Source organism: Accipiter gentilis, chromosome 6 (genome assembly GCF_929443795.1).
Source record: "Accipiter gentilis chromosome 6, bAccGen1.1, whole genome shotgun sequence".
In the NCBI taxonomy this organism is placed as follows: domain Eukaryota; kingdom Metazoa; phylum Chordata; class Aves; order Accipitriformes; family Accipitridae; genus Astur; species Astur gentilis.
This window is the reverse complement of record NC_064885.1, coordinates 27,683,247-27,706,707: the sequence shown is the minus strand read 5'-3', so window position 1 is coordinate 27,706,707 and position 23,461 is coordinate 27,683,247. Positions and strand designations below refer to the sequence as shown.

Sequence of the window (23,461 nt, the reverse complement as noted above, 5' to 3'; positions counted from 1 at the left end):
TGTAGGAAGATGCAGTTTTAGGCTGAATAGTTCCAGCTAAAAAAAAAAAGCCCGCACTGAAAAACTGTCAATTTAGAAACTGAGATGTATTAATTTTTTTTTATCAAAGCAATGGTTCAACACTAAATATATCTATATTTAAATTAAAAATCTTTCTGCAGTTACAATGAAAAAACTGAAAGCATTTAGCATAACCCAAAATCAATTCATAAGAATTAATTCAACAGGAATTCAACATTATTTCGCACACACAAAAAAAAGTGTACATATATATGTCTATATACATTTCAAGGCATTTAGCTTGAAAGTATTTAAACACACATTTTGTTTATTGGTTTTGACAACAGACTGAAAAATTACTCGCAAACAGTGAAGAAGAATACAGACTTACCTGTTTATTTATTCATTCCTTTGTTTTCCAGTATCTCAGAGAACAAGAACACTGGAGCCTGGTTTGACAAACAGACCCCAAATAGTAAACTCAACTTATTTCTTGATTTCTGTATATCAAGCAGGCAGGTGGATATGAAAAAGTAACTTGTGCCACCCAGAAAGGGAAAACCATCCTTTATATAACTTATCAGCACAATTTTCTATATGATAGCATAGTTGGAATTAGTGTGGTAGATTATCTACACAACCAGTAATGAAAACTGAATGCCACTCCTCTCAGGTAAGAGTAGCTAGCCTCTCTTAGCAGCAGACCCCAGAAGATGGCCTCTTAGTACTAGACAATAGACAACTAGACAACAAAAGACTTGAGTGCCTATTAGCCAGCTCCTGCAGGGCCTGGCTTATTTAGATACCTCAGTCATAAAACCTTAGGTGCCAAATTCCTGATGTAATACATAAGTCATGGCCCTCCACATTAGCAGAGAAATAGCCCAAAGCTAGCACAAGAAAAAACTGAGTGCAAGTATCCAAATTTCTCATCCTCCCCAGAATTTAGGTATCAGAGCTACATACAGGTGCCAATAATTACCTCTGATTAAGATGCTAAAGCATTCCTGCAGGTAGGGAGCCAGAAGTAAACTTTAACAAAAATTAACAGACGAACAAAAATATCCCACCATCAACCCACTAATACAATCTGTGCCTTTTATCTACTAGGTTAATTAGCAACTTTGGTTGAAATAGTTCTCAGCTTGAGTAGTTGTCACCCTTAGGGAATGTGTGATACCTGTTAGGGTGGAGGTGAGGCTGAATGAAGATGTACCTGCCTTCAAAGTTGTGCTCTGTGGGACTAGTTGATCAGACTGAAAGACAAACATGAAAAGGATGAATGACAGGACACAGTCATTGAACCACTCACAAGAAGTGGCTTTGTGTTGTAGTGGTTAGAGATGCTTCCTGAAGTTTGGAGGGGTGGGACTGGAGGTCTACCACTTTTTTTTTTCTTTATTTTTTCTTCCCTCCAATTGTTCAGCTCTTGACAGGTGTGCAATAGGAAAGCTGACTCACAGTAGCCCTTCCTCAGCCTTTTCTGAGGATCCCATGCAGAGTGTTTTGGAAGTGAGGCACAATCAGAATTCTTGATTCAGCTTTGGTGGAGGTGTCTAATGATTAGGCAGTATGATTCTTAAACCTCCTAAATCCATTATGCCTCTTCTGTGAAATAATTGTAGTTTCCTTCTGATTGTGTGTTCTGAGTTCCCCTAATTCTGAGACAGCAATGCATGTAACAAGTCCCAGAAAGAGGAATCTCTAGCCCTCACTAAAATAGAGTACTTCATTGTCTTCCTGACTACAACACTTATAATGAACAAACATTGTCAGGATTCTGAGGAAAGCATGGGAAAATCATGATCAAGGCAGAAACTGACATTTTGTAGTGGGTAGGTGAAGAGAGGAATAGCATTCTTGAGGCAAACAAAGAAATTTGGAAGAAATTCTAAAATATTTGGGAACATCAAGTAGTGGCTAAAACTGCATCCCCAAGTGTCATTATTAAGGAAGGCATTTAACAGCTGACTAGATAAAATCCTGGGGAAAGAACAGTCCTGTTTAGCTCAGAAGTTTGGCATGAATGACTTAAGAAATCCCTTCCAATGCTCTCATCTATGATTAAGGATTTTATCCTGCTTCCACTGAAGAAGCTGGAAAACCTGCGTTGCCTTCAGTTGAAATATGACTGAGCTCTAGTTAGTGAGATTTTGCTGCAAGATCTTACTTCAAAGGACAATTGAGACTTTTTAAAAGAAATCTGTAACGTTACACCCTTTTCTGTTTCAAGCCTGCATTTAAATAATGTGCTTAAAACATGAATTAAATGAAGCCTTGGTACTAGTTTTGAAGGAAATGTCTTAAATAAGGGGAAGCTGAGCTGAAAACATTATAATTGGATTTGGACTCCCAGGATACAAGCTAGGTTCTCTACTCAAGTTTTGCCTTGCACAAGAGTTGCATTTATAATTACCTACATCCTTAACTGATGTAATACTATTTGAAACTTTTTTATTCATGCTAATCAGTATCTTAGTATAATACCTACTTGTGATGTCAGGTAACAGATGCAGCATCATTCCCAACTCATATTCAGGGAGTTTTTACTGCCAAATTCCTAGACTTACAGGGTAAAGCCAGGCTTTCTGTGCATGCCACTATGAAACCGGAAGTATTTGTACAAAAGGTATGTTTTTACATACCAAAGTCCATAGAACTTTGTGAGAAAATTTTGACGTTTAATTTTTCTGCCACAAAACACTGATTGCAAGGAAATTAGAAGTCAGTCTTTTTTCATAGTAGATACATCCAAATGGTATCTCCCAAATGTTGGGGTTTTTTTTTTTCTTTAAATGAACTATAAAGAATGTTTCATTAGAAAAGCATGATTTCAGTTTGGAGGATGGAGTAGTGGAAAGTACATTATACACCTATTTAAAAATGAATTATTTCTTTTACAATATGATCTTGGCTCCTGAATTCTATCATGAAAGAAATGTTGTATAATGATTTAAAGCATAAAGCGCATTCCATAAATGATACACCTACTAAAATATTAAATACTCTCTTCCCAGATTTTTAATTCACTGGGGGTTTTATATAGGGTCTTTGGCACATTTATTAATTCTGAGGAAGAATACAATCCCATCACTTATATTGACTTCTGCAATATAGTGTAGTGATAGCAATTGTCTTTGTCTGAACCTTCCATAGAGCATTCGAGAATATTCTGAATTAGCCTATCATTATGGATCCCATCCACATTTTGTTCAAATTCAATACATTATAGAATTTCCTTGAGAGCTACAGGGACCTCAAAGCAGTTTGAGACTACAGCTGAAGATAACATATCTTCTCAAAATACAGAATAAGAACAGCCTTCTACTCCTAGTCTAAACTTGACACTACAGGTTGAAATAATTTGCCCTTTAACAATTCAATGCAACTGCATTACTATAGTTGAGAACATTTGTTTTCATTTTTAAAACAATCAAAAATAATTTGGTTCAAAGTATATGCTGTATTAGCCAATATAACAGACATACTAGGAGTCTCAGAAGGTTGTAGGACACAGTGGTCCACCTGGCTGTATGACAGAGACAGTAAAGGCAGTCAGCTGGTCTCCACTGATCTCCCTGGAGCAGTTCCATGTTGCCATACTTAAAGTTATTATGTGTACAAGCCATGTAAACAGTTAAACTTCAAAGGTGTCCTGGTTTCAGCGCGGGTGGAGTTAATTGTCTTCCTAGTAGCTGGTACGGTGCTATGTTTTGAGTTCAGTATGCGAAGAATGTTTGATAACACTGATGTTTTCAGTTGTTGCTCAGTATGTTTAGTCTAAAGTCAAGGATTTTTCAGTTTCTCAAGCCCAGCCAGTGAGAAAGCTGGAGGGGCACAAGAAGTTGGCACAGGACACAGCCAGGGCACCTGACCCAAACTGGCCATCGGTATATTCCATACCATGGGACGTCCCATCTAGTATAGGAACTGGGAGGAGTGGAGGCAGGGGAAATCGCCACTTGGGGACTAACTGGGTGTCGATCGGTGGGATGGTGAGCAATTGCCCTGTGCATCATTTGTACATTCCAATCCTTTTATTATTACTGTTGTCATTTTATTAGTGTTATCATTATCATTATTAGTTTCTTCCTTTCTGTTCTATTAAATCATTCTTATCTCAACCCATGAGTTTTACTTCTTTTCCCAATTTTCTCCCCCTGGGAGAGGGGGGAGTGGGTAGCGGGGGAAGTGAGTGAGCGGCTGCGTGGTGCTTAGTTGCTGGCTGGGGTTAAACCACGACAAAAGGCTAAAAAACAGACGAAGAACTCTGAATAGTAGGATTTAAACTCTTATTTTTAAAATCACTTTCATGTTTTTATCTCTTCATTCATGATTTTTGAGCTCTCAGTTAAAAATAGCACTGTTTCCTTAAAGTCTTGTCTTCTGTATGCAGCAAGACGACAGTTACTTGTACAAATAAGCATGATGCTCACTTGTTGCCAGTGTAACAGAAACAAGGCTAGTAGGAAAAAAGATTACTGTTCTGCATAATTCTGGAAGACATAGTGTGAGGGTCTAAGTAAAACTATCCAGAAAAAGGCAGGTGAATATGACAGGTGCTGTAAACAAACAGGTAAATGTTAGAGACCAGTAAATGCAGCAAGACAAGAAGTTGGGGAAGCACAGGTGAATCATGTGAAATATAGTGAGGGACATAACAGGGAAATCTGGTAAGCAGACAGAGAGACTGTAGAAGGAAAGAAAAGGAAGATAAAGAGGAGATGATGGGATGGGTGAACAGGTTGTAATGGCACATTCATCTAACCAAACACTTCTTTCTCCTCACTATTCGAAACCTATTCCATGCTGTGACCTGATACTGATTCTAGCAAACTGTGTTGCCAAATACTCTTATTCTTGAATAATCTTTTCCTGCCAGTGTCCTTGCACAGGCATTGCTGGACATCTGCAAAATATTTCTGTTATCTGAGCTGATTAAGTCTATGTAATACCTGGTAACTGAAGTGCAACAAAGGCCATGGTTTAAAACATTGAGTGATAGGAACAAAAATGGTAAAGAGAAAACTAGAAGTTTTCTATTCCAGAGAATGAGAAGGAAACATCAAGTCTTGTCCAAGCATCAAATGAAGTTGAATTTTTAATGTACTTGAAATTGAATTTGAAAATTAAAGATGTGGTTTTCTAGAGGAAATCTAATAAAAATAAGATGAAAACCCTGACTGTTTTAATTAATTAATGGTTTCCTGGGTTCTGACTCACAATTTTGGACATCTGGGGCTGACCATTGTAGAAGTCATATTTCCTATTAGCACATGCAGTGCTTGCTTCCTTTTTCCCCATACATGCTTTCCTCTAAAATTTCACAGAATTCTGTCTTTACTGCAGCTACATTTATTACCTGATTTATTCACAAATGCTGTATAATTCAAGAAAGTGGCCTTGGGATTTCCTACTGCTTATCTAAATCATCTACCATTTAAAGAAACCAACCATAGTAAACAATAGATAAAAACCAAGCATACATGCATATGCATACCTGGCAAGCACTACAGCTGTTACTCTGTTGTAGCTTCAGTCCAGGAAGCTGCCTTACATGTAGGCTAGAAATCTGCAGTTCAGAGAGTCTCTGTTATGGGAAACTGTGGCAATAACAAAGACACGCTATTGCTCTAGGCATTTACGATCACTTTTATCACCGTGGCATCTGATTACTGGATAAAACTTGAGCATATTTTTCAGATGCTTATCAGCTATTTCCTGTAATTTAATTTTGTTCTTATCTTTCGTTAGTAAGTGTATCTATGTAGATGTTTAGATGTCTTCCATCAATATTTAATATGAGTATTCTTAGCATTTTATGAATGTGTTCATAATTAGTAACTGTAAAGCTGTTCATCATATACATGGGACTTAAAGCACATAGGACATAATAGAAGCATGGAAATTAAATTTGAAACCGAACCCAAGTCTCTGAGGGTGGAAATAATCTCAGTAATGTTATCTAGCTAAATATTAGTCACCTCTCCTGAAGTAATCATACAGGCTCCCTCTAGAGCCAACAGAAAGAAGTGTACCTTCCAGAGGACAATCGCAGAAGTACATTTTCCTCTCTGTTAACTGTAAAGGGAGCCAAAATGTCTGTTTTAGGTAAGAGTCCTAAATTGTAGATGATCAAACCAGTTAATCCCAGTCTTAATCTTCCTTTCGTTCTTCCTGCGTTTATTTTCCCATGTTTATACAGTCTCAAAACCACACACAGTTTTCTACAGAAAGCAGAATGTGCCTAAGAACACTGTGTCAGAGTTTCGCCCCCGTGAATGAAGTGTGTAAAGTCACCAAAAGCACAGCTGATTTTTACATGCTTACAGGCATCCCCCTTCTCTAAATATCTATTGAAAATGCGGTGGATGAGCAACTCGGTTAATAACTATATCAGAATGATTCCAGCAACTGGATCACAAAAATAAGAGTACAACTGAGCATATGTCGAACCAACATCTGTATTCTAATAAAATGACCATTTTGGAAGAATATTGTCATCCATGAAGTGTTGAGTGAGGTGTACCTCTGTGAAGGTGGGAACACAGAGAAGGTGTGTCCTAGCTTTAATAAAGTTCATTTTTCTCCAAATCAGTAATTGTGTAGCATCAGATAGTTAAAAGTACCTGAATCTCTTTGTCTTATTTTGATTTTTTTTTTCCTCTCCAGGCCTTGTAATGGGATTAATTATAAGATATGCAACAAAAGCACCAGATGTTGAAAGTGGAACTGTTTATGAATGTGAAAAGCTGAAATCTGGGCCGCCTACTCTACTTATTAATATAACTAATCAGGTCTATGAATATCAATACAAAAGAGAGATCAGCCACCACAATGTCAATGGTCACCAGGGCAATGCAATGCTTCAAAAGGTAAAACCGGTCTTATTTTTGTTCTAAACCATGTAAGATATTTCTTTTACTTACACCCTTGAGAGAGGAAAACAAGTTTCAAGCAAAAGTGTGACACAGGGAGAGAGAAGCTATTCTGAATTTAGGGTGAGAAGGGTAAGTGAGGAAGGAGAACAGGAAGGGAAATAAGGTGCGGTAGAAACCTGACCATTATTTAGCATACAACTGGCTGTAAGCCTGCAGAATAGTTGCCAGAACTCTTTTTGATGACAGTCCCACCTTCTGCAGACACCAAGTTCACTTGCAGATCAGCTGTTACCTTGGATTCATCACCACCAAAACTTTATAAACCCCACTGATACCTTTATTTGTCCTCTGTCTTAAAATTGACTTGTTCTGGAAGCATAATGCAAGAGAGCTTTACCTCCTGTATACAGCAGAGGTAACTACAAACTCTAAACATTTTACAAAATATAAACTTGTAAGTATGTAAACTTCCACAGATAAGTGGGGGGGGTGGGAGGGTGGTTATAACGCTTAAGTGCATTACAATGTTCTCATACATTCATTCACTACTACAGCGGTCCTCAGCGGAGATTTCACTGGCTATCCCCAAGCTTGGGGAGACAGCATTGTGGCAATTCAGGCTGGATGCAAAATGGGAGGTGTGGGAGGAAGTTTACAGAGTCTTTTATAATGTCATGGCCTTTTCTGTTTTCCAGTATATATTAAAATATTTTACTTTGTTAGTATATTCTCTCCCCACCCGTGCAATATTTATTTCATGTAATGCTCACTTTATTAAAAAATTACAGCAATTTAAAGAACTCATGAGTGCAGAGGGACTTTTTGAAACCTGGATTATATGTTCGAAGACATCACATATTTACATGAAGCTTCTAAGCCCTTACCATTGTTTTTTTTACAATATTGCAATATCTTATTTTGCTTTTTTCCAAGTATTCTTGTTTATCTAGCACTGTAATACATGTTCCTGTTTATTATAGTGGTTATCATTATAAAAACTTTTAAGTTATGCTTAGAATGTACACTGGGGAACTCAGCAGATACTAGGACTTAACCATCTGCTCAAATTCCTTGCTGATGCAGCACCATTGTGTGCCTGTCTGTCATTACTGCCAGGCTTGCCATTCTCAGAAAGAACTAGACTGTTAAGGACTATTAGAGCTGTGGTGGGTGGAGACAGGAAGATACTGTGGTAGTCAGACTAGTCAGATTTTTCTGAATCTTCATCCTTTTTCCTGCTAGTTGGTTGCAAGAGGTTTGTGTTAGTCCAAGTGTGTGTTTAACTTCCAAGGCATATGTACTAATGCATTAAATTTGAACATCACCGTCAGACCTGATATACTGAAGCTGACTTGTATTATGAGAAAGGAGGAGCACTAACTCATACAGACGTTTCTGTTGCCCTGACAGGGGATTGCCCAATCTTCTTTCCATAGTCTCACTTTGCTGGAAGATTCTTAGAAGTCTCAACTGTGAGTTATGTGTTTCTCCATATTACTGGAGAAGCCTCAGCCTGCCTGGATTTTCACTCCTTTTTCCTTTAAAATCATCTAGCAAATGCCCCCCTTACAAAGAAAATAAATAAAAAAAGGAAAGGGGGAGGAATTCAACAGTATTTAGGAAACAATAACAATGCCTGGCAGCCTTCCTGACTGGCAAAAGCACTAACGTAAAAAACAGAAGACATGATCACACCAAGCTCTGCTTTTTGTACAACTGGAATTCCCTTTTGACCTCAGTATAAGATTTTACTAAGTGTGTTTATCAGAAAGAATAGACTGTGCCATGACTTACGAACATGTATTCTTTAGAACATGGTTTTGAATAATAAAACATGCAGTCAGGATTTGTGATGCCTATGGAAAAAATATTTTAATGTATTTGCTTAATTAATTCCAAAATTAACATTTAAGGCTTTTAGTTCATAAGTGATGAAAATCCTTTTTCTATCGTGTTTTCATTGAAGTTACCAGCATAGCTAAAGTTGCGGGCACGTTATCTGCCAGCTAGTTTTTTTCAACTTTATAAGTCAAAGTAAGCAGAATGGAAAAAAAGGCTGAGCTGTCGCTTCTTGTTTATCAAATCAAGTTATCTGTTAGTAAGAAGACAGAAGTAATTTTTTAGTAAGGTCTTACTCTTTTGAAGCTAAATACTTAATCTAGAATACTGTAGCCTTAAAATATCACTTTATCTGGACAAAGGAGCTGCGAGCCTTTGCATTAATTACATCCTGTCGCTTTTAAAATTATTGGTATAATACAGCCCATTGACAGAACAGCAAACAGTACATGGACTTATTAAAATATTTTTTTCTCCAGCAATGCTGTGGTTTTAAACAGGATACTATTTTAGTAAAAGCTACTTGTAATGAATTGCAGTGACTGAACATTGTTCTTGGTCTCTCTCTGTGCCTGAAGTTGAAGGCAAATAGGAACAGTGTACCAACAACAGCTGGAGTCAGAACTTTTTGCCTTACCTAACATCATCCTCACTCTAGCATTACTTTAAAAATTTTAATGGGTATTTTATAAACTGTTGTAGAAACAAAAATGTGTGTTTCACATGAACGGGGCTGACATTACACAGGCATTTGAGTATAACAAACTGCATAACAGAGGACCAAGTGGTGTCTCCTGCTGTGCCAGCCAGTGGTTTGGAACAGGAACCATGAAGAGACTAACCCACTAGCATACCTTCAGTTCTGAAAGCAAATAGCACCTTAGCTATCTATGTCTTTGCAGAAAATCCAGTTAGTCTTTGCAGAATGACTCAATCTAGTCCTTAGCTCATTGAGGATATAAGGAACCCCCTTTGCCTATAAAACAGATACAAGATATGTAGACAATAGGACAGCGTCAGTGCCTCTTAGATTTCATAACAGTGATATGTTGCATCTTCAGTAACACAGAGACAGATAACTGTCACCAGAAGCAAATTACAGTTTCATTGTCATGACAATATGACTTACAATGTCAACATGTATAGAAATAGAAAAAAACAGCAAGGAACTGAGGATGTTGCTGGTAAATTGGTTGAGCTGCTAAAAATTGAGGTGATCACAAAACCCTGAAATAGAAATCTGGAAGAAAAGGCTTATGCCATTGGTGAATTTCATGTCTGTATAGGCAGTCCTTTTGCCAAAAAGGACAATTTGTGCTTTGCTAAATTACATTTTGGTAGGAAGTAGAAACAGCTAGTTACTGTGGAGATTCTAGAGCTTGTTTTGTTGCAGTCAGGCAAAAACTGATTGACTGGATTGGACTGATTATATTTTGCTAGATGTGTTACAATGGAAATGATGCTAGAGAAATAGTCAACAGATTTACCGAGAAACTTTAGGACGACAGAAACTTGTGCTGGCAGGTTAGCAGAAGTGATTATACAATTATAGTGTAATGAGTTATGTCGCATCTGAGCTACATTACCTAGCCACATGAATGTTCCTTACCTGCTAAAAATGTGAGGTAAAATCTATTTTTTATCACATTTAGGTTAACTCAACTGAAGTAATGAAGATGGTCAAAGTATGCACAGTTTTCATGTGCAGTAGTTCAAGAAAGCACATACTAGCTGACAGCCAGTGGTTCATTAAGCAATATTAGCAAGCTCTGTCTGTGCCTAAATAGATATGCTTCAAAGGAAATATTACATTGGTTTTGGTAGTGTAGGCCTTTTCTTTTATCACCATTATGTACGTGGGGAATTGAGGCACAACACTGATGATGTGTCTTTCCTGAAACTGAAGAGGAAGTCCATGCCTGAACCAGGAATTAAGCCATGGGACTGACAAACTGGGTGTCTGGTAGTGTAGATACTATGACAGGTAACACTGCTTGTATGTGTTCCCTGTAAGATAGTGTATGACTGATTTCATTTTTTAAGGAATACTTCTCAAGCAGTGTTCTACATATATAAGCAGTAAGGAACTACACATTAATACTTGTAAGAAAACAATTCAGAACAACGTCCTGGCCTGCAGACATTGAAGCTGATCCTGAGATTAATCCTGATAAGAAGTTACAATTAAAGCCTATCCTATCAAATTAAATGCTACTTTATTTGTCCTTACCCTCTCTTTTGTCCTTTCTGGCAGATGACATTCGATCCTTCCATCTTCTTCAATATTTTACTGCCACCCATTATATTTCATGCTGGCTATAGTTTAAAGAAGGTATGTGTCTCTTTCTTGTATTACAAAAGTGACCGAATGTGATTGCTACTTGGTAGATCCAACAGGCCAATGCCAGAGAAAAGTCAGCATGGGAAGAACTTGACAGGAAAGGAAGAAAATTAAAGGTTCTTAGACCTCATTCTGTTCCCTTTCTATATCTGTGCAAAGATTTGTTTATGCTGTTTATAACACTTGGGCATTCCTGTTTTCAGAAGAGATGACTTTGAATCTGGTGACACTGCATGTAGGCAGCAGCCTATCTGTGTTTTAGATAGTGCATGATTAGGACTTTGTTCGTTCAAGAGATGGGGTTATAATACTGTTTGCATCAGATACTTTCAATGTGAACTACTGTTACGATCCTGAAGCATTTGGCCAGATACACAAAAGGGGGAATTTTGATGGCATTCCACCAGGCAAAAAATTAATCATCTTAAATTGTATTTTCCAGAATAACTGATGTAGCCTATATTGTTTCATCTTATATTTGAGGTATGGGTTGTAACAAATGGCACTTCTAGATGCGGTGTTTCAGCTTTGTCTGAAAGGTCTTTTACTGACTGTATTACAAAGGACTTATTTTCAAACTTTCCTCCCCAGAGACATTTTTTTCGTAACTTAGGATCAATTTTAACCTACGCCTTTTTGGGAACTGCCATCTCCTGCATTGTCATAGGGTAAGTGAATGCCTTCTGCTATTATTGCTGAAGTCATTATTAGTGCTTGGTATTTTTTTCAATTAAAAACTAAACTATAAAAAGAATTGCAGAAACTATATTGTCAATATACTTAATACCTTGTGTAACAGGTAAAGTAATTCCTTATCAGGAAAGGCTGAGATGGTGTCCTGGTTTCAGCTGGGACAGAGTTAATTTTCTTCCTGGTAGCTGATACAGTGCTGCATTTTGGATGTCGTGTGAGAATGATGTTGATAACGCATTGATGTTCTAGTTCTTGCTAAGTAGCATTTATCCTAAGTTAAGGACTTTTCAGTTTCCCATGCTCTGCCAGCAAGCAGGTGTACCAGAAGCTGGGAGGAAGCATAGCCAGGGCAGCTGACCCGAAGTAGCCAAAGGGCTATTCCATACCATAGAATGTCATGCTCAGTATATAAACTGGGGGGGAGCTGGCCAGGAGGGGTAGATTGCTGCTTGGGCATCGGTGAGCCAGTGGTGAGCAATTGCATTGTGCATCACTTGTCTTTTCTTGGCTTTTATTTCTCTCTCTTTTTGTTATGTTCCTTTTCATTACAATTATTATTATTATTATATTTTATTATTATTATTATTATTGTTTTATTTTATTTTATTTTAGTTGTTAAACCATTCTTATCTTAACCCATAAGTTTTACTTTTTATCTCTGATTCTCCTCCACATCCCCCTGGGAGAAGGGTGGAGCGAGCGAGTGGCTGCATGTTACTTAGTTGCTGGCTGGGGCTGAACTGTGGTCAATGGGAAAGGCAAAACTCTTGGATATCAGGAAATGTCCAGGGCATTCAGGAAATCGTGTCCTTCATTTCTGGTCTGTGACTGATGTAAGCATGAACTGCTTTTTACAACCCTGTAGCTTTAACCATGTGTCCTGACAAATAGAACCATTCTCTTGATTGAAATTCCATGTTTCTAACCAGAATTCCTTCTAGAGGAGAGCAGATCTGTAACAGAAAATGAAGGACTTTTTAAATCTAAAAAGGGGGAGGAACAGATACCTAGTGGCATATATGTAAAATAACTGGAGTAATTTCAAAGGCTAAGTGAAACTTTTTAGTTGAAGATCATGCAAAACGCCTCAGTCTGGAACTATGTGTGAATTTAGCCTGGATATGACTAAACAGCTTCTGCAGAAAAAAAAAGGGAAAAAATCAGAGGGGCAAAAAATCCTGGTTTATTTCCATACCTCCTTAGTGAATTTTCTAATTTTGTTTCAAAATTTGCCTAATTACAGAAAAGATTTGCTAGTCAGAAATGGATGATATATTTCCAGGCTGGCATGATGTGAAACTTTTGTTTGTCTGTTTGGTTAGCTCAATCAAAATTAAAAAAAAACATTTAAAAATCCTTTTGCATCTTAAAAGTGCATGTGTTTCACGGTATTTATGAATATCACACATACACTTCAGTTCTAATGTTCTGGGAAAATTCCTGATGCAGGTGAAAACAAATGACCAGAGTTGGATTCTGCTGTGAGTGGGTATCTGTACCTGCACAGAGCCTTACTGAGAAAAGCAGTGCACTGTTCATAGTTTAACCTTAGAATCATTAGGCATCCCATGGCATTTCTGTGCAGTGTGGTGCAGAAACAGCTGAGCTAGCTGAGTCTCTATGGTCTGTGGAGGTGATGGAGCAGTTTTGCATATAAGTAAGTCTTGCTGAGAGGCCTTGGTCTTGCTGGGATTGTGCAGAGTCAAAATGGGAGAAAGTCATGGAACTTTCTGGTATTCAGGTTTTAGACTAGGAAGCACCCTGCATCTTGTAGGCCTTACTTGATGTCCTGGGCTGTAGAACTCTGAAACGTACCATTTACATCTCTGCGTGATATGGAAAGATTCATGGAAGCACTTCAGGTTTTGTGAGAGTGCTTGAATTTAAGACTGGTCCAAATTCTGTACCTATGAACAGCACTTTCAAATTATAGAAGCAACTAATTTTTTATTTCTGTCTTTTCACTTTCTTTATAATGGACCTTTAAGTAAAGATGTATGTGCTGCATCAAGGTATAAGCTCCTTGCTGGCATTATTATGAGATGGAACCTTTAATGTCATTTTGATAATATTAAAACACATGCATGACCTATAACTTATAGTTCAATGATTTTAAAATTGTTCTTTTATGGGTGTGTCATCGTATCTATCTTGACATCCTAGTTTCCTAATAATCAGGTAGCTTAGTAATCATAACGTACCTGAAGCACTGTGGCTATTAAATGTTCTGCAAGCGATGGTCAGTCCAAATGTCAGGAAATTTTAGACTCCACAATGAAAAGCAACAATGAAAGTATGATCACCTTCTGTGCTGAAATACAAAGAAGTGTAAGCTCTGTATGTGGCTGTTTCCCCTTCATGTGAGAAAAACTGCTGAACATCTATGGGCTAAGGAGAAAGGATACCTTCAATTTCAGACACAAATCGGTAACTCCAGGATACAGTGTGCTATGTGTTTCACTTATTGGAGAGGAAAAGCTTAATCTTGCTTTTCTTTCTGAAATTTTCCTTTCCTTGAGACATGGCACCTCATCCTCTCACCTCTCCTATTGCTTGTTCTCCTCTGCAAAAAGATGTGAGGCAGAAAGCTCTGGATCTTGGTGATCCTTCTTTTCTAATGGGAACAGGCATGGAGTTTTAAAGACCCAGAATATACAGGATTCCACAAAATGCCATAATTAAACAATCAGAATAATTTCCTGCCTGGTTGCTTGATGTCCCTACATTTAAACTTGTCTATTCATTTCTTTGTGAGACTCTACACCTTGTGACAGAACTCCAAAAGCACTTATGTATGTGAAAGAGAAACATCAGTATCACAGCATTGTCACTTAGGGGATGAATACCTGCTCATAGATCCATGAAGATCACAGCTTGGACAGCTACATCGCTCATATTTTTCCCCCATCTTTATTTGCAGTAATATACACCTCCATATGACCCTAGCTCTTGGGAGTTGCTTCTTTTCATACACATTTATATGGCTGGTAGGACCTCTAAGGTTGGAATTATAAAGTCAGTAAAAAATCTACATCCTGATAACAGTTTGAGCTGAATGCTAGCACATTACTGAGGTGACAGTAGTTCTGGATCTCATTAGGACTCTTCTTGTGCTTCTTCTCACTTGTCTTAGCCATTGAACCTTTCTGTCCTGTAAATCAATTGCTAATGGCTCTGTAAGACTACAGAAAAGCAGTAGGGCTGTCCAGCCAGTGATGCTCTTAAACATGTGTTTGGTTTATGAGCTCTGACATGTGCCATTGTCCTTTGTAAATGGAAAATGCCAGAGCAGCTTTGATAAGCTTGTTAAAAGAAACATAATATATGGAGTTTAGCCTAAATTCCAAATACTACCATTCCTGTATCCGTGTTATTTTATCTAAACCAGAATAATTGCAGATAGAAACTACTACAGAAAGTTCCTACTAGAAACAATTCCTACTCACAATTCAAAGTTCAAGCCCATAGTCAGGGATAAAGATCCAAAAGAAACCCTAAGGTAGAGGAGTAAGCACTGAGCAGCACTGGGCCTTGTACTGTGTCCCATACAAACCCACAACCCCCACTGAAATCATTGCAGAGGAGGCAGTAATATATTCAGAATAGGGCTTACATGAATGTGAAGCATGTTTGCATAATGTACATGTCAGGATAAGAATGAGATCATGAGTGCATGAAGAATAAAGATGATATAAAAACTTTACTGAAGGGAACTATCATTACAAAAGAAAGGACAGAACCCTGAGGTACTTCAAGATTGCATTGCTGTAGGCAAATATTTTGTGCATAGGTATGATTAAACATGTACTTACTTTTTATTATATATACACAACACATATACATGTACTGTACATCAATATACATAGACTTAAACTCTGTGTATCTGCAGCCTCTCATTGGGACTGTGCTCTTCCTGCCTGAGTGAATTACAAAGCACCCCATTGTGAACTCCTCCTGTGGGGCTTGCTGTAGTGACAGGGTACAGCCTGTAACAAAGGACCAGACCTCTCTTTGTAAACCAGAAACAGCTGGGAAATATCATTAATAAAGAACAGAAACATCATTTGGATTGTTGTAAACTCTTAAGATTGCTAAAAAGTTGCCATGGAACACACTGACACAATGGTGCCTGTCTCCTCTTTGTAAGTCTTTGCTTTTGTGTGAAATGCTTTCTACTGGCATCAGGAAAGAGGAATGGTGTAGAATTTGGGTGAAAAGGCTATAATCAGATATTCCCACTGAGGGCAGGGGATGGAGAGGTAAGAGGGATTGCTTTTTTTTAGTGAAGGCAGTGCAGCAGTGCAATTGTTTTCAACTAAATACTGCTCTAAGGAGTGCCTGCCCATGTTAGCTATAATACTGTCCTCAGCCACTTAACATACATGCAAGTTATAGTAATTTCCAAGCTCTCCCAGCTAGGCCAAATTATGCCCTTTGCACCGAGTCTGACTAGCAAGGATCCTTGCAGAGACATCCTATGAGGGAAAGGAGAAATTCCCCCACTCCAAGACATATTGACTTTGCAGAATTGCTGAAGTTGTCCCCTTCATGGTGAACAGAGTTTGCTGACCCTAGGTCAGCATGATATAAGATCATACAAGATCCAGTTTCTCAACAGATCTTTTCTCTGCCAGTGGTCTGAGCTTCCCATCTCCTGAAGAATAGTGTGGGATGGTCAGGGAGACAGCTCTTGACTCCTAAGAAAAATCATACAGGTTAAGTCTCTTTTGAGGCTTTCTCTGGTATAGGGTGGGCTGTCTCTTGCTGTAGCAGACTACTTGAGTTTCATAGACTCAGAGAATAATTTAGGTTGGAAGCAATGTCTGGATGTCTGCAGTCCAGCCTCCTAATAAATGCATGACTGGCTTCAAATTTAAATCCAGTTGCTCAGGGCCCTGTCCAGCTGAGTTCTGAGTATCTCCAAGAATGCCACTTCCACTGGCTTTCTGGGAAACCTGTTCCAGGCTTAACCGCCCTCACTACAAAGATTGTTTTTCTGTATATCCAGTTGGAACTTCCCTTGCTTCACCTTGTAACCATTGCCTCCCATCGTTTCACTATGCACCCCTTAGAAGGTGGCTTCATCAGCACTTAGCTCCCCTCCTAGTTACAAGAGAAAGCTAAGCTGCTTTTCTCCAGGCTGAAATAACTCAGCCCTTTGCCTCTTCTCACACATCATGCCTATATCAGCTCCCTAATTACTTTGGTGGTTCTCTGCTGGACTGTCTCCTGTCAGTCTTTCTCGTACTGGGGGTCCAAAACTGAGGACATTATTCCAGATGCCACCTTACAAGTGCCAAGAAGAGACTAATGGCTTCTCTTGACTTGCTCACTAAGCTTCCATGAATGGTACTTGGTTTACAGTTAGCCTTCATAGCTGCAATTATGAAGTCCACTTCTGACTCATGCTCAACTTGGTATCCTCCAGGACTCCAGGATTTTTCTGCACATAGCTACGTAGCCAGTCGTGCTCCTGTGTGACTGTTGCATGGGGTTATTCCATCTTTGCAATATGTGTCTGGATATTAGCTGTGTATTGATGACTGACTGTAAGTTGAAGCAGCACTGAGCTGATGCTACTCAGAGAGCCCAAGAAAACTGAGCTGCTGAAAAATTAAATGAACATCCACCCCCTCTTGCCTTTTTTTTTTTTTTTAAACCCTTTAGGAAGAGGCAGGGAGAAGGACCTAACTTCAGCTTCTGCAAGGAATAGTGTTCTCTTCCCTTAGATTTTATTTTTAATAAACTGTGTTATCTGATGGGATGCATCTTCCAGAACTGATGCCTGTGATAGGTATTTTCAATTTTGATAATGGAAGAGTGCTCAAGTATTTGGAAAAAATCTTGACACTATGGTAACAACCTATCAGAGCAACATATGAGGTACTGAGTGGCAGGGAGAGTAGAAAGATTTGCAATTTTTTCCCTGCACTTGAAATCATCTTGGCTTCTTCGATCACCATTCTCAGTGCCAGCAAGGGCCAAGATACCTATGCACAGATACACTGACATCATAAAGTTGCCCTTATCTGTGATTTTTTATTCAGTTTCACTTGGGTTCTCTCAAATTGCAATGCCAAAACCACATTTTAGATATTCAGAATGCAGCATGTTTGCAGTCAGTTACTCATATTTTCCAGTCTGCCTAGTATGTTTGGCAAGCCTTGATTTTTCTGGAATTTAGAAGTGGTCTGAGTGTGCAAGTCAAATAGCAAACGTATTTGCAGACAACTTAGGCCAAGTTTGATCTATCCTTGTAGCTGCAGTGAGCTTTAACAAAGCTGAGAGAAAAAAATAAGGTTTGGATCAGAAAAAAATAGAGTAATTGTAGTTTCAAGACAGTGAAGTTATAAAATACAAACAGCTGATAATACTGATGTTAAGAAGAGTCATTCTGAGATCATCACTGTTTTAAGGGGAAAGATGTAGGTGTTTGTGATAGCTACTCAGTTTGCATAGACTTCTCTGGCTGGAGAGAGAGGACTTCTCTATTTTCCAACTAGAGCCAAAGTTGGTTAGTTTGGCCTGATTAATTCCAGTGCAAGTCTGTGAGCATATGGATGCTTGCTTAGAATAAGCATATCAGATTGTTTCATGGTAATCAGTGCTTAAAAGTGAACTAATTAAAAAATCCACATAGAATCAAAATATTTCTTTTGTACCTCTGTGTTTAACTGCAGTGAATAACAGTTTGGACAAAGAAGTCTCTTCTGACATTTAAATTAAAGTGTGAGGAATAAGTCATCATACTTGATTTTCACAGGCAGTCAAGAATCCTTGCCCTTGCCATTCCTCACCATTCTACAAATGAATATTCAAATGTTTGTTGCATATGATCACTAAAAGCTGAGATTATAATATAATATAATATTTTCTAAATTCTTTCTTTCAAAAACTGAATCTTAAATGTTTTTGTTTGAAAACCAGAATAATTTTTTGTTTCTATACACAAGACATACACATATATAAATATAAATTTATAAGAGAGAAGGAAATACCAACAAATATCAAATACTACTCCAGATATTTTTGAAGAAAAAAAAAAGGCATGAGATTGGGTTTTCCATCATAACCTTTCTATGAAAGTAGACATTTTCCATTCAAATGTCTGTGGTATCAAGTTTCCATCATCACATGAAAATGTTTTTTCTTCACTCTTAACTGCACACTTTTAACAGCCACTCTTTGTGCCTCCTAAAGGAGGAAGGTATGGGCTGAATTAATAACAGTGTTGCTAATAAGCAGCAGTAGCAAAAAATATTCAACTTTTCTTTACACAATTTACACAGATATGATGCATCTTGATATAACTATACAGTCAAAGGTTTAGTTCTCTCATCAGTATACCTATCGAAATCTATTTCTAAAGATTAGGAGACAAATTCCTTCCACTGGCATACCATTTAACAGACTATTTATCATTAATCATTTTTAGTAGAAAACAGTCTTTCAAAACAAAAAAGAAGGTGTGATTTTTTGCGTGTGTGGTGTATTCATTTTCTCCTGAAAAGTTAGCTTGTTTTACAACTTCCTCAACAACAAGTACCTTGCTCTGGCCTCACAGGATCATGAGGCAGGACTATTGATATACTGATATATTGACATATTCTCAGTAGACACAGGTTCCATCTCTCATTAAGCATGCGGCAGCGCATGTGTGAGAGGTTCAGCATGTGATGGTTATGTTTATTAAGCACTGCGTGACTCTGGGGATTTTTTTATTATTATTTTCACAGATATTTTGGTAGTTTGGCAAATGCTGGAGGGATGTTTAGTTAGGTTATGGGTGCGTTCTGTATTACTTTCTCACTGAAGCTTAACAGAATATACAAATGGGGTCTGCTGATGTGAAACAGTATTGAGTTTACAATCTGACTATTCTTTCTCATCTGAGGGCTGTGGATAGACTTTACAACTTCGAAACTTGTCCTGGATTCAGCTGGGATAGAGTTAATTTTCCTTCTAGTAGCTAGTATGGTGTTGTGTTTTGGATTTAGTATGAGAAGACTGTTGATAACACACTGATGTTTTCAGTTGTTGCCCAGTAGTGTTTAGACTTAAGTCAAGGATTTTTTCAGCTTCTCATGCTCAGCCAGCAAGAAGGCTGGAGGGGCAAAAGAAGTTGGGAGGGGACACAGCCAGGACAGCTGACCCAAACTGGCCAAAGGGATAGTCCATACCATGTGACATCATGCCCAGTATATAAAGTGAGGGGAGCTGGCCTGTGGGGGGATCACTGCTTGGAAACTAACTGGGCATCTGTCAGCGAGTGGTGAGCAATTGCACTGTGCATCACTTGTTTTTTATATTCCTATTATTTTATTATTACTATTATTGTAACTTTATTCTTTTTATTAGTAGTAGTAGTAGTAGTTTCTTCCTTTCTGTTCTATTAAACTGTTCTTATCTCAACCCGCAAGTTTTACTTTTTCTTCCCCTGATCCTCTCCCCCATCCCACTGGGTGGGGTGGAAGTGAGTGAGTGGCTGCATGGTACTTAGTTGCTGACTGGGGTTAAACCATGACAAAACTAAACACTTGTAGCTATGTGCTTCAGCAGAGCAAAACCAATTGTTGTTTGGCTTGAATCTACTCTACAGTACTATGGGATTCTTCTGGATTTTGGAAACTGTTTCTGCAAGGAAAAATGGGGCCAGGTTAAGGGTAACAGAAAAAAACTCTTCTGTTACAGAGCTCTCCATAAACTAAGCAAATACCTATACAAGGATTATCTGCTGCTACACCAACTAAGCTCTTGCCTTCCCAGATGATAATTTTTGTATTAATTCAGAATTAGCTCATGTACAAGGAAAAAGTAGTGGTTTTTTCCTAATTAAAATACTGTTTTCTACTGCATGTTCCCACCAAATGACGCAAAAAAATCCCAGGTCCATCTTTCCTCCACACACCACCTGTAAATAGCAAATGCTTAACCTCCCCACAGGCAAGAATAAAAGCTTGATTTTTGGTACAAACAGAAACTGGTGAGGGGGAGTGTTAAAGTATCTTGGTGCTATAGAGATTAACTGAGGGAGAAAGAGGGAAAAATTATATATAGATTATTTGCCCTCCTTAGTGATAAAACCCCCTGAACATCAGATGTCAGGCTTTATTAATTTCTATTAATCTTACAAAGCCAGATATTCAGCCTATGACTGGAAATAAAGGCAAAACTAGTACACAGACATTCATCTGAATATAGTGTAACTTTTCTAAGAGTATAGTACCAGTGTTGGTACCCTTTTTTTGGTTTTTTGGCTGCTTTCATGTCCTATCTTGGAATGCATGCAGGCATTTTCTCTCAGTCATGAGGCTGTATTGCACCATTTTTTGCATTGACTTCAAGAAACTCAACAGGCATGATTTAGCTGAAAAATCAAGCAAAGTCTCTTCAGTGTTCTCCAAAGAAGGCAACCTAACACTGAGCCCCAGCAGTAAAAGAATTGGTGTGTTTAGTTGTTAATGTGCAGGTCAGTGCCCCAGTGCAGCAGCTTTGATTCTTTAGTCAGTCCAAATCTAAAGTAATTCTGTTGCAGCCTGTGGAGTTGCAAACTGCATCTCACAGCTGCAGTTGCAAGGGGTAGTTCCTGCTTATCACTTTTGTTTAAAGGTGTTCAGTGAATCCAAAATGGGTTAGTAAAGTGTGAGTTTAGAGAACCTTGAAAATATATGCCTGCTATGATACCTGGGTGTAGGAATTTTGCAAAGGGAGTAAAAGCAGGAAGCGGCTTTCTTGTAGACATAAGTCTCAGAGAGTTCTAGCAGTTCTAAAAGCTATAAAGTAGTAAAAAAACCCTCTAATTTGCATGACTTATGGATTAGAAGCTGTGTTAAATCAAGACAATGTTATAAAATAGTGTTTCCTAGACCACTAACACCCACGCAGAACTGAAAGTTCTTCCAAGAGTACTTCGATGCATTCAACTATGTGTGTTGCTGCAAGTTCAGTCAGAATTTGTAGCTATTTCGCAATAAACATCTGACATTGTTTACTGCAGCAGAGTTGATCATGCAGAAAACACAGCTTTTCTTCTCAGAAACAGATGTGGTGAACAGCAGGCTGTAATTATTTGTATTCTTCCAGAGGAACCCCTCAGCATACTAAGGATATTGAAAGAATTGTATTATAGGGAACGTCAAAGGTGTGGGACTGCAGAGATAAACAAAACCTGGAATACCAGGAGACTCATCTAAAATCAAAAGGCCGTTTAATTTTAATTTGGTATTTGATACCCAGTAGGTTCTCCAGGAATCCAGCAAAAAATTTAAATCATGAACTCTGAAAAACATGCAAATGGCATTTGTTGCAAAACAGCAAAAACACTCGAGTCCAGGTATTTCCCAGGAAGAAACCCCACACTGGAGGGAAGGGTTTGTTTGGGGTTTGGTTAGTTGGTTGGTTGGGTTGGGTTTTTTTTTTTACAAAGTTTCTTCCCACTTGCCTTGGAAGTTGAAGTTTTTTACTGCAGGAATGAGTACTTTTGGATAGATCTCCTAATGTCTTCTTCCCTGATCTTCATGGATCCTTTAAGAATTGACACCCAATGTGGTCTCCAAAGACTGCCATCTGCTATTTCTCTGGCTGTAGACCACCCATACACCTGTGCAACCCACCTGCCTTGGCAGCATTTGGAAGTCTCAAGTTTGCAAGACTACTCTCACAGTCTATATATTAACTTTCAGGGAAAACATCTTTACAGAGCTGGTAAAATGGAAAATATGCATCCCTTCAGGCCCCATATCCTGACAGTCCACTGCCATTCTCTAAAGTACATACCCTCTTCCCAGAACAATTCCAGGCTACAGAAGAGAATAAAAGCAGGACAAGGAGGTATACTGACTCTGCTGTATTTGTTCTTTTTCCATCTTCCACATTCTTCCGCACTGCATGACAAACCAGCACATAAAGCATATGATTGAGGAAGATACCTCTACTTCAGCCCATGCTATGCATTGCTTCAGGCCATACATAACTGTATGGCTTTGCCAGGTAGTGAGCCATGCCACGCTTCCTTCTGAGTCGAGATGGGCAATGACATGACCTCTGTCATACACACAGGAATTTGTAAATTTGTTGCAAAGTGCTTTGAGCTGCTTCAGGGTGAAAGGTGTAATAGAAATTTAAAACAGAGGAGGAAAATCCTATTCTACTTCAGTATCATGGAGCTGCCTGCAACCTTTAGTCTCTTCAAACTGACCAGTTTACTGTTAGACAGATAAAACGCTAACCAACATTTGGAAGTGTACAAGCAGTAGTAGCTCACTGGTGTGCTTGACTTGGAGCAAAAAGGGAGAGGGTGACACAGATCTTCTACCTGTTACCATGAAAATTTCATAATATGCCAACTCAAAGGATGCTTTGTTCACTCGCCCACCACAATTTTATATATCCCTCTTCTGAGCCGGTTGATCTAATAGTACACTTGCATCTGATTAATCTTTTGTGGAGCACAACTGCTACTAGGCTGAAATGTTTTGTAAACACACCAGCTTTCATGATGGCTCTGGGATAGGTGCTACGCTCAGTGGAGACAGAACCTACAAAAGCTGGTCTGATGAGATAGTCAGGTTCTCCACAGTGAAAGACAGATGAATTTAAATAGCATACAGACCTTTTCTTCAGCTCCTGAGTATTAAGATGGCAATGAACCATCTAAGGTGTTTCCCTAGTCTTGGCTCTCCTCTTAATACTTTCTGTCTGAGAAGAA

At 38.4% G+C, this 23,461-nt stretch overlaps 1 protein-coding gene across 1 annotated transcript in view; it reads left to right on the top strand.

Moving 5' to 3' along the window:
* The window catches only part of SLC9A9 (solute carrier family 9 member A9), a 218,157-nt gene that overhangs the window by 2,999 nt on the left and 191,697 nt on the right, over positions 1-23,461 (top strand). The window contains exons 2-4 of the mRNA XM_049802899.1: positions 6,673-6,875; positions 10,975-11,052; positions 11,653-11,729. Of these exons, the coding sequence (XP_049658856.1) occupies positions 6,673-6,875; positions 10,975-11,052; positions 11,653-11,729 (358 nt within the window). The remainder of the gene's footprint in view (positions 1-6,672; positions 6,876-10,974; positions 11,053-11,652; positions 11,730-23,461) is intronic.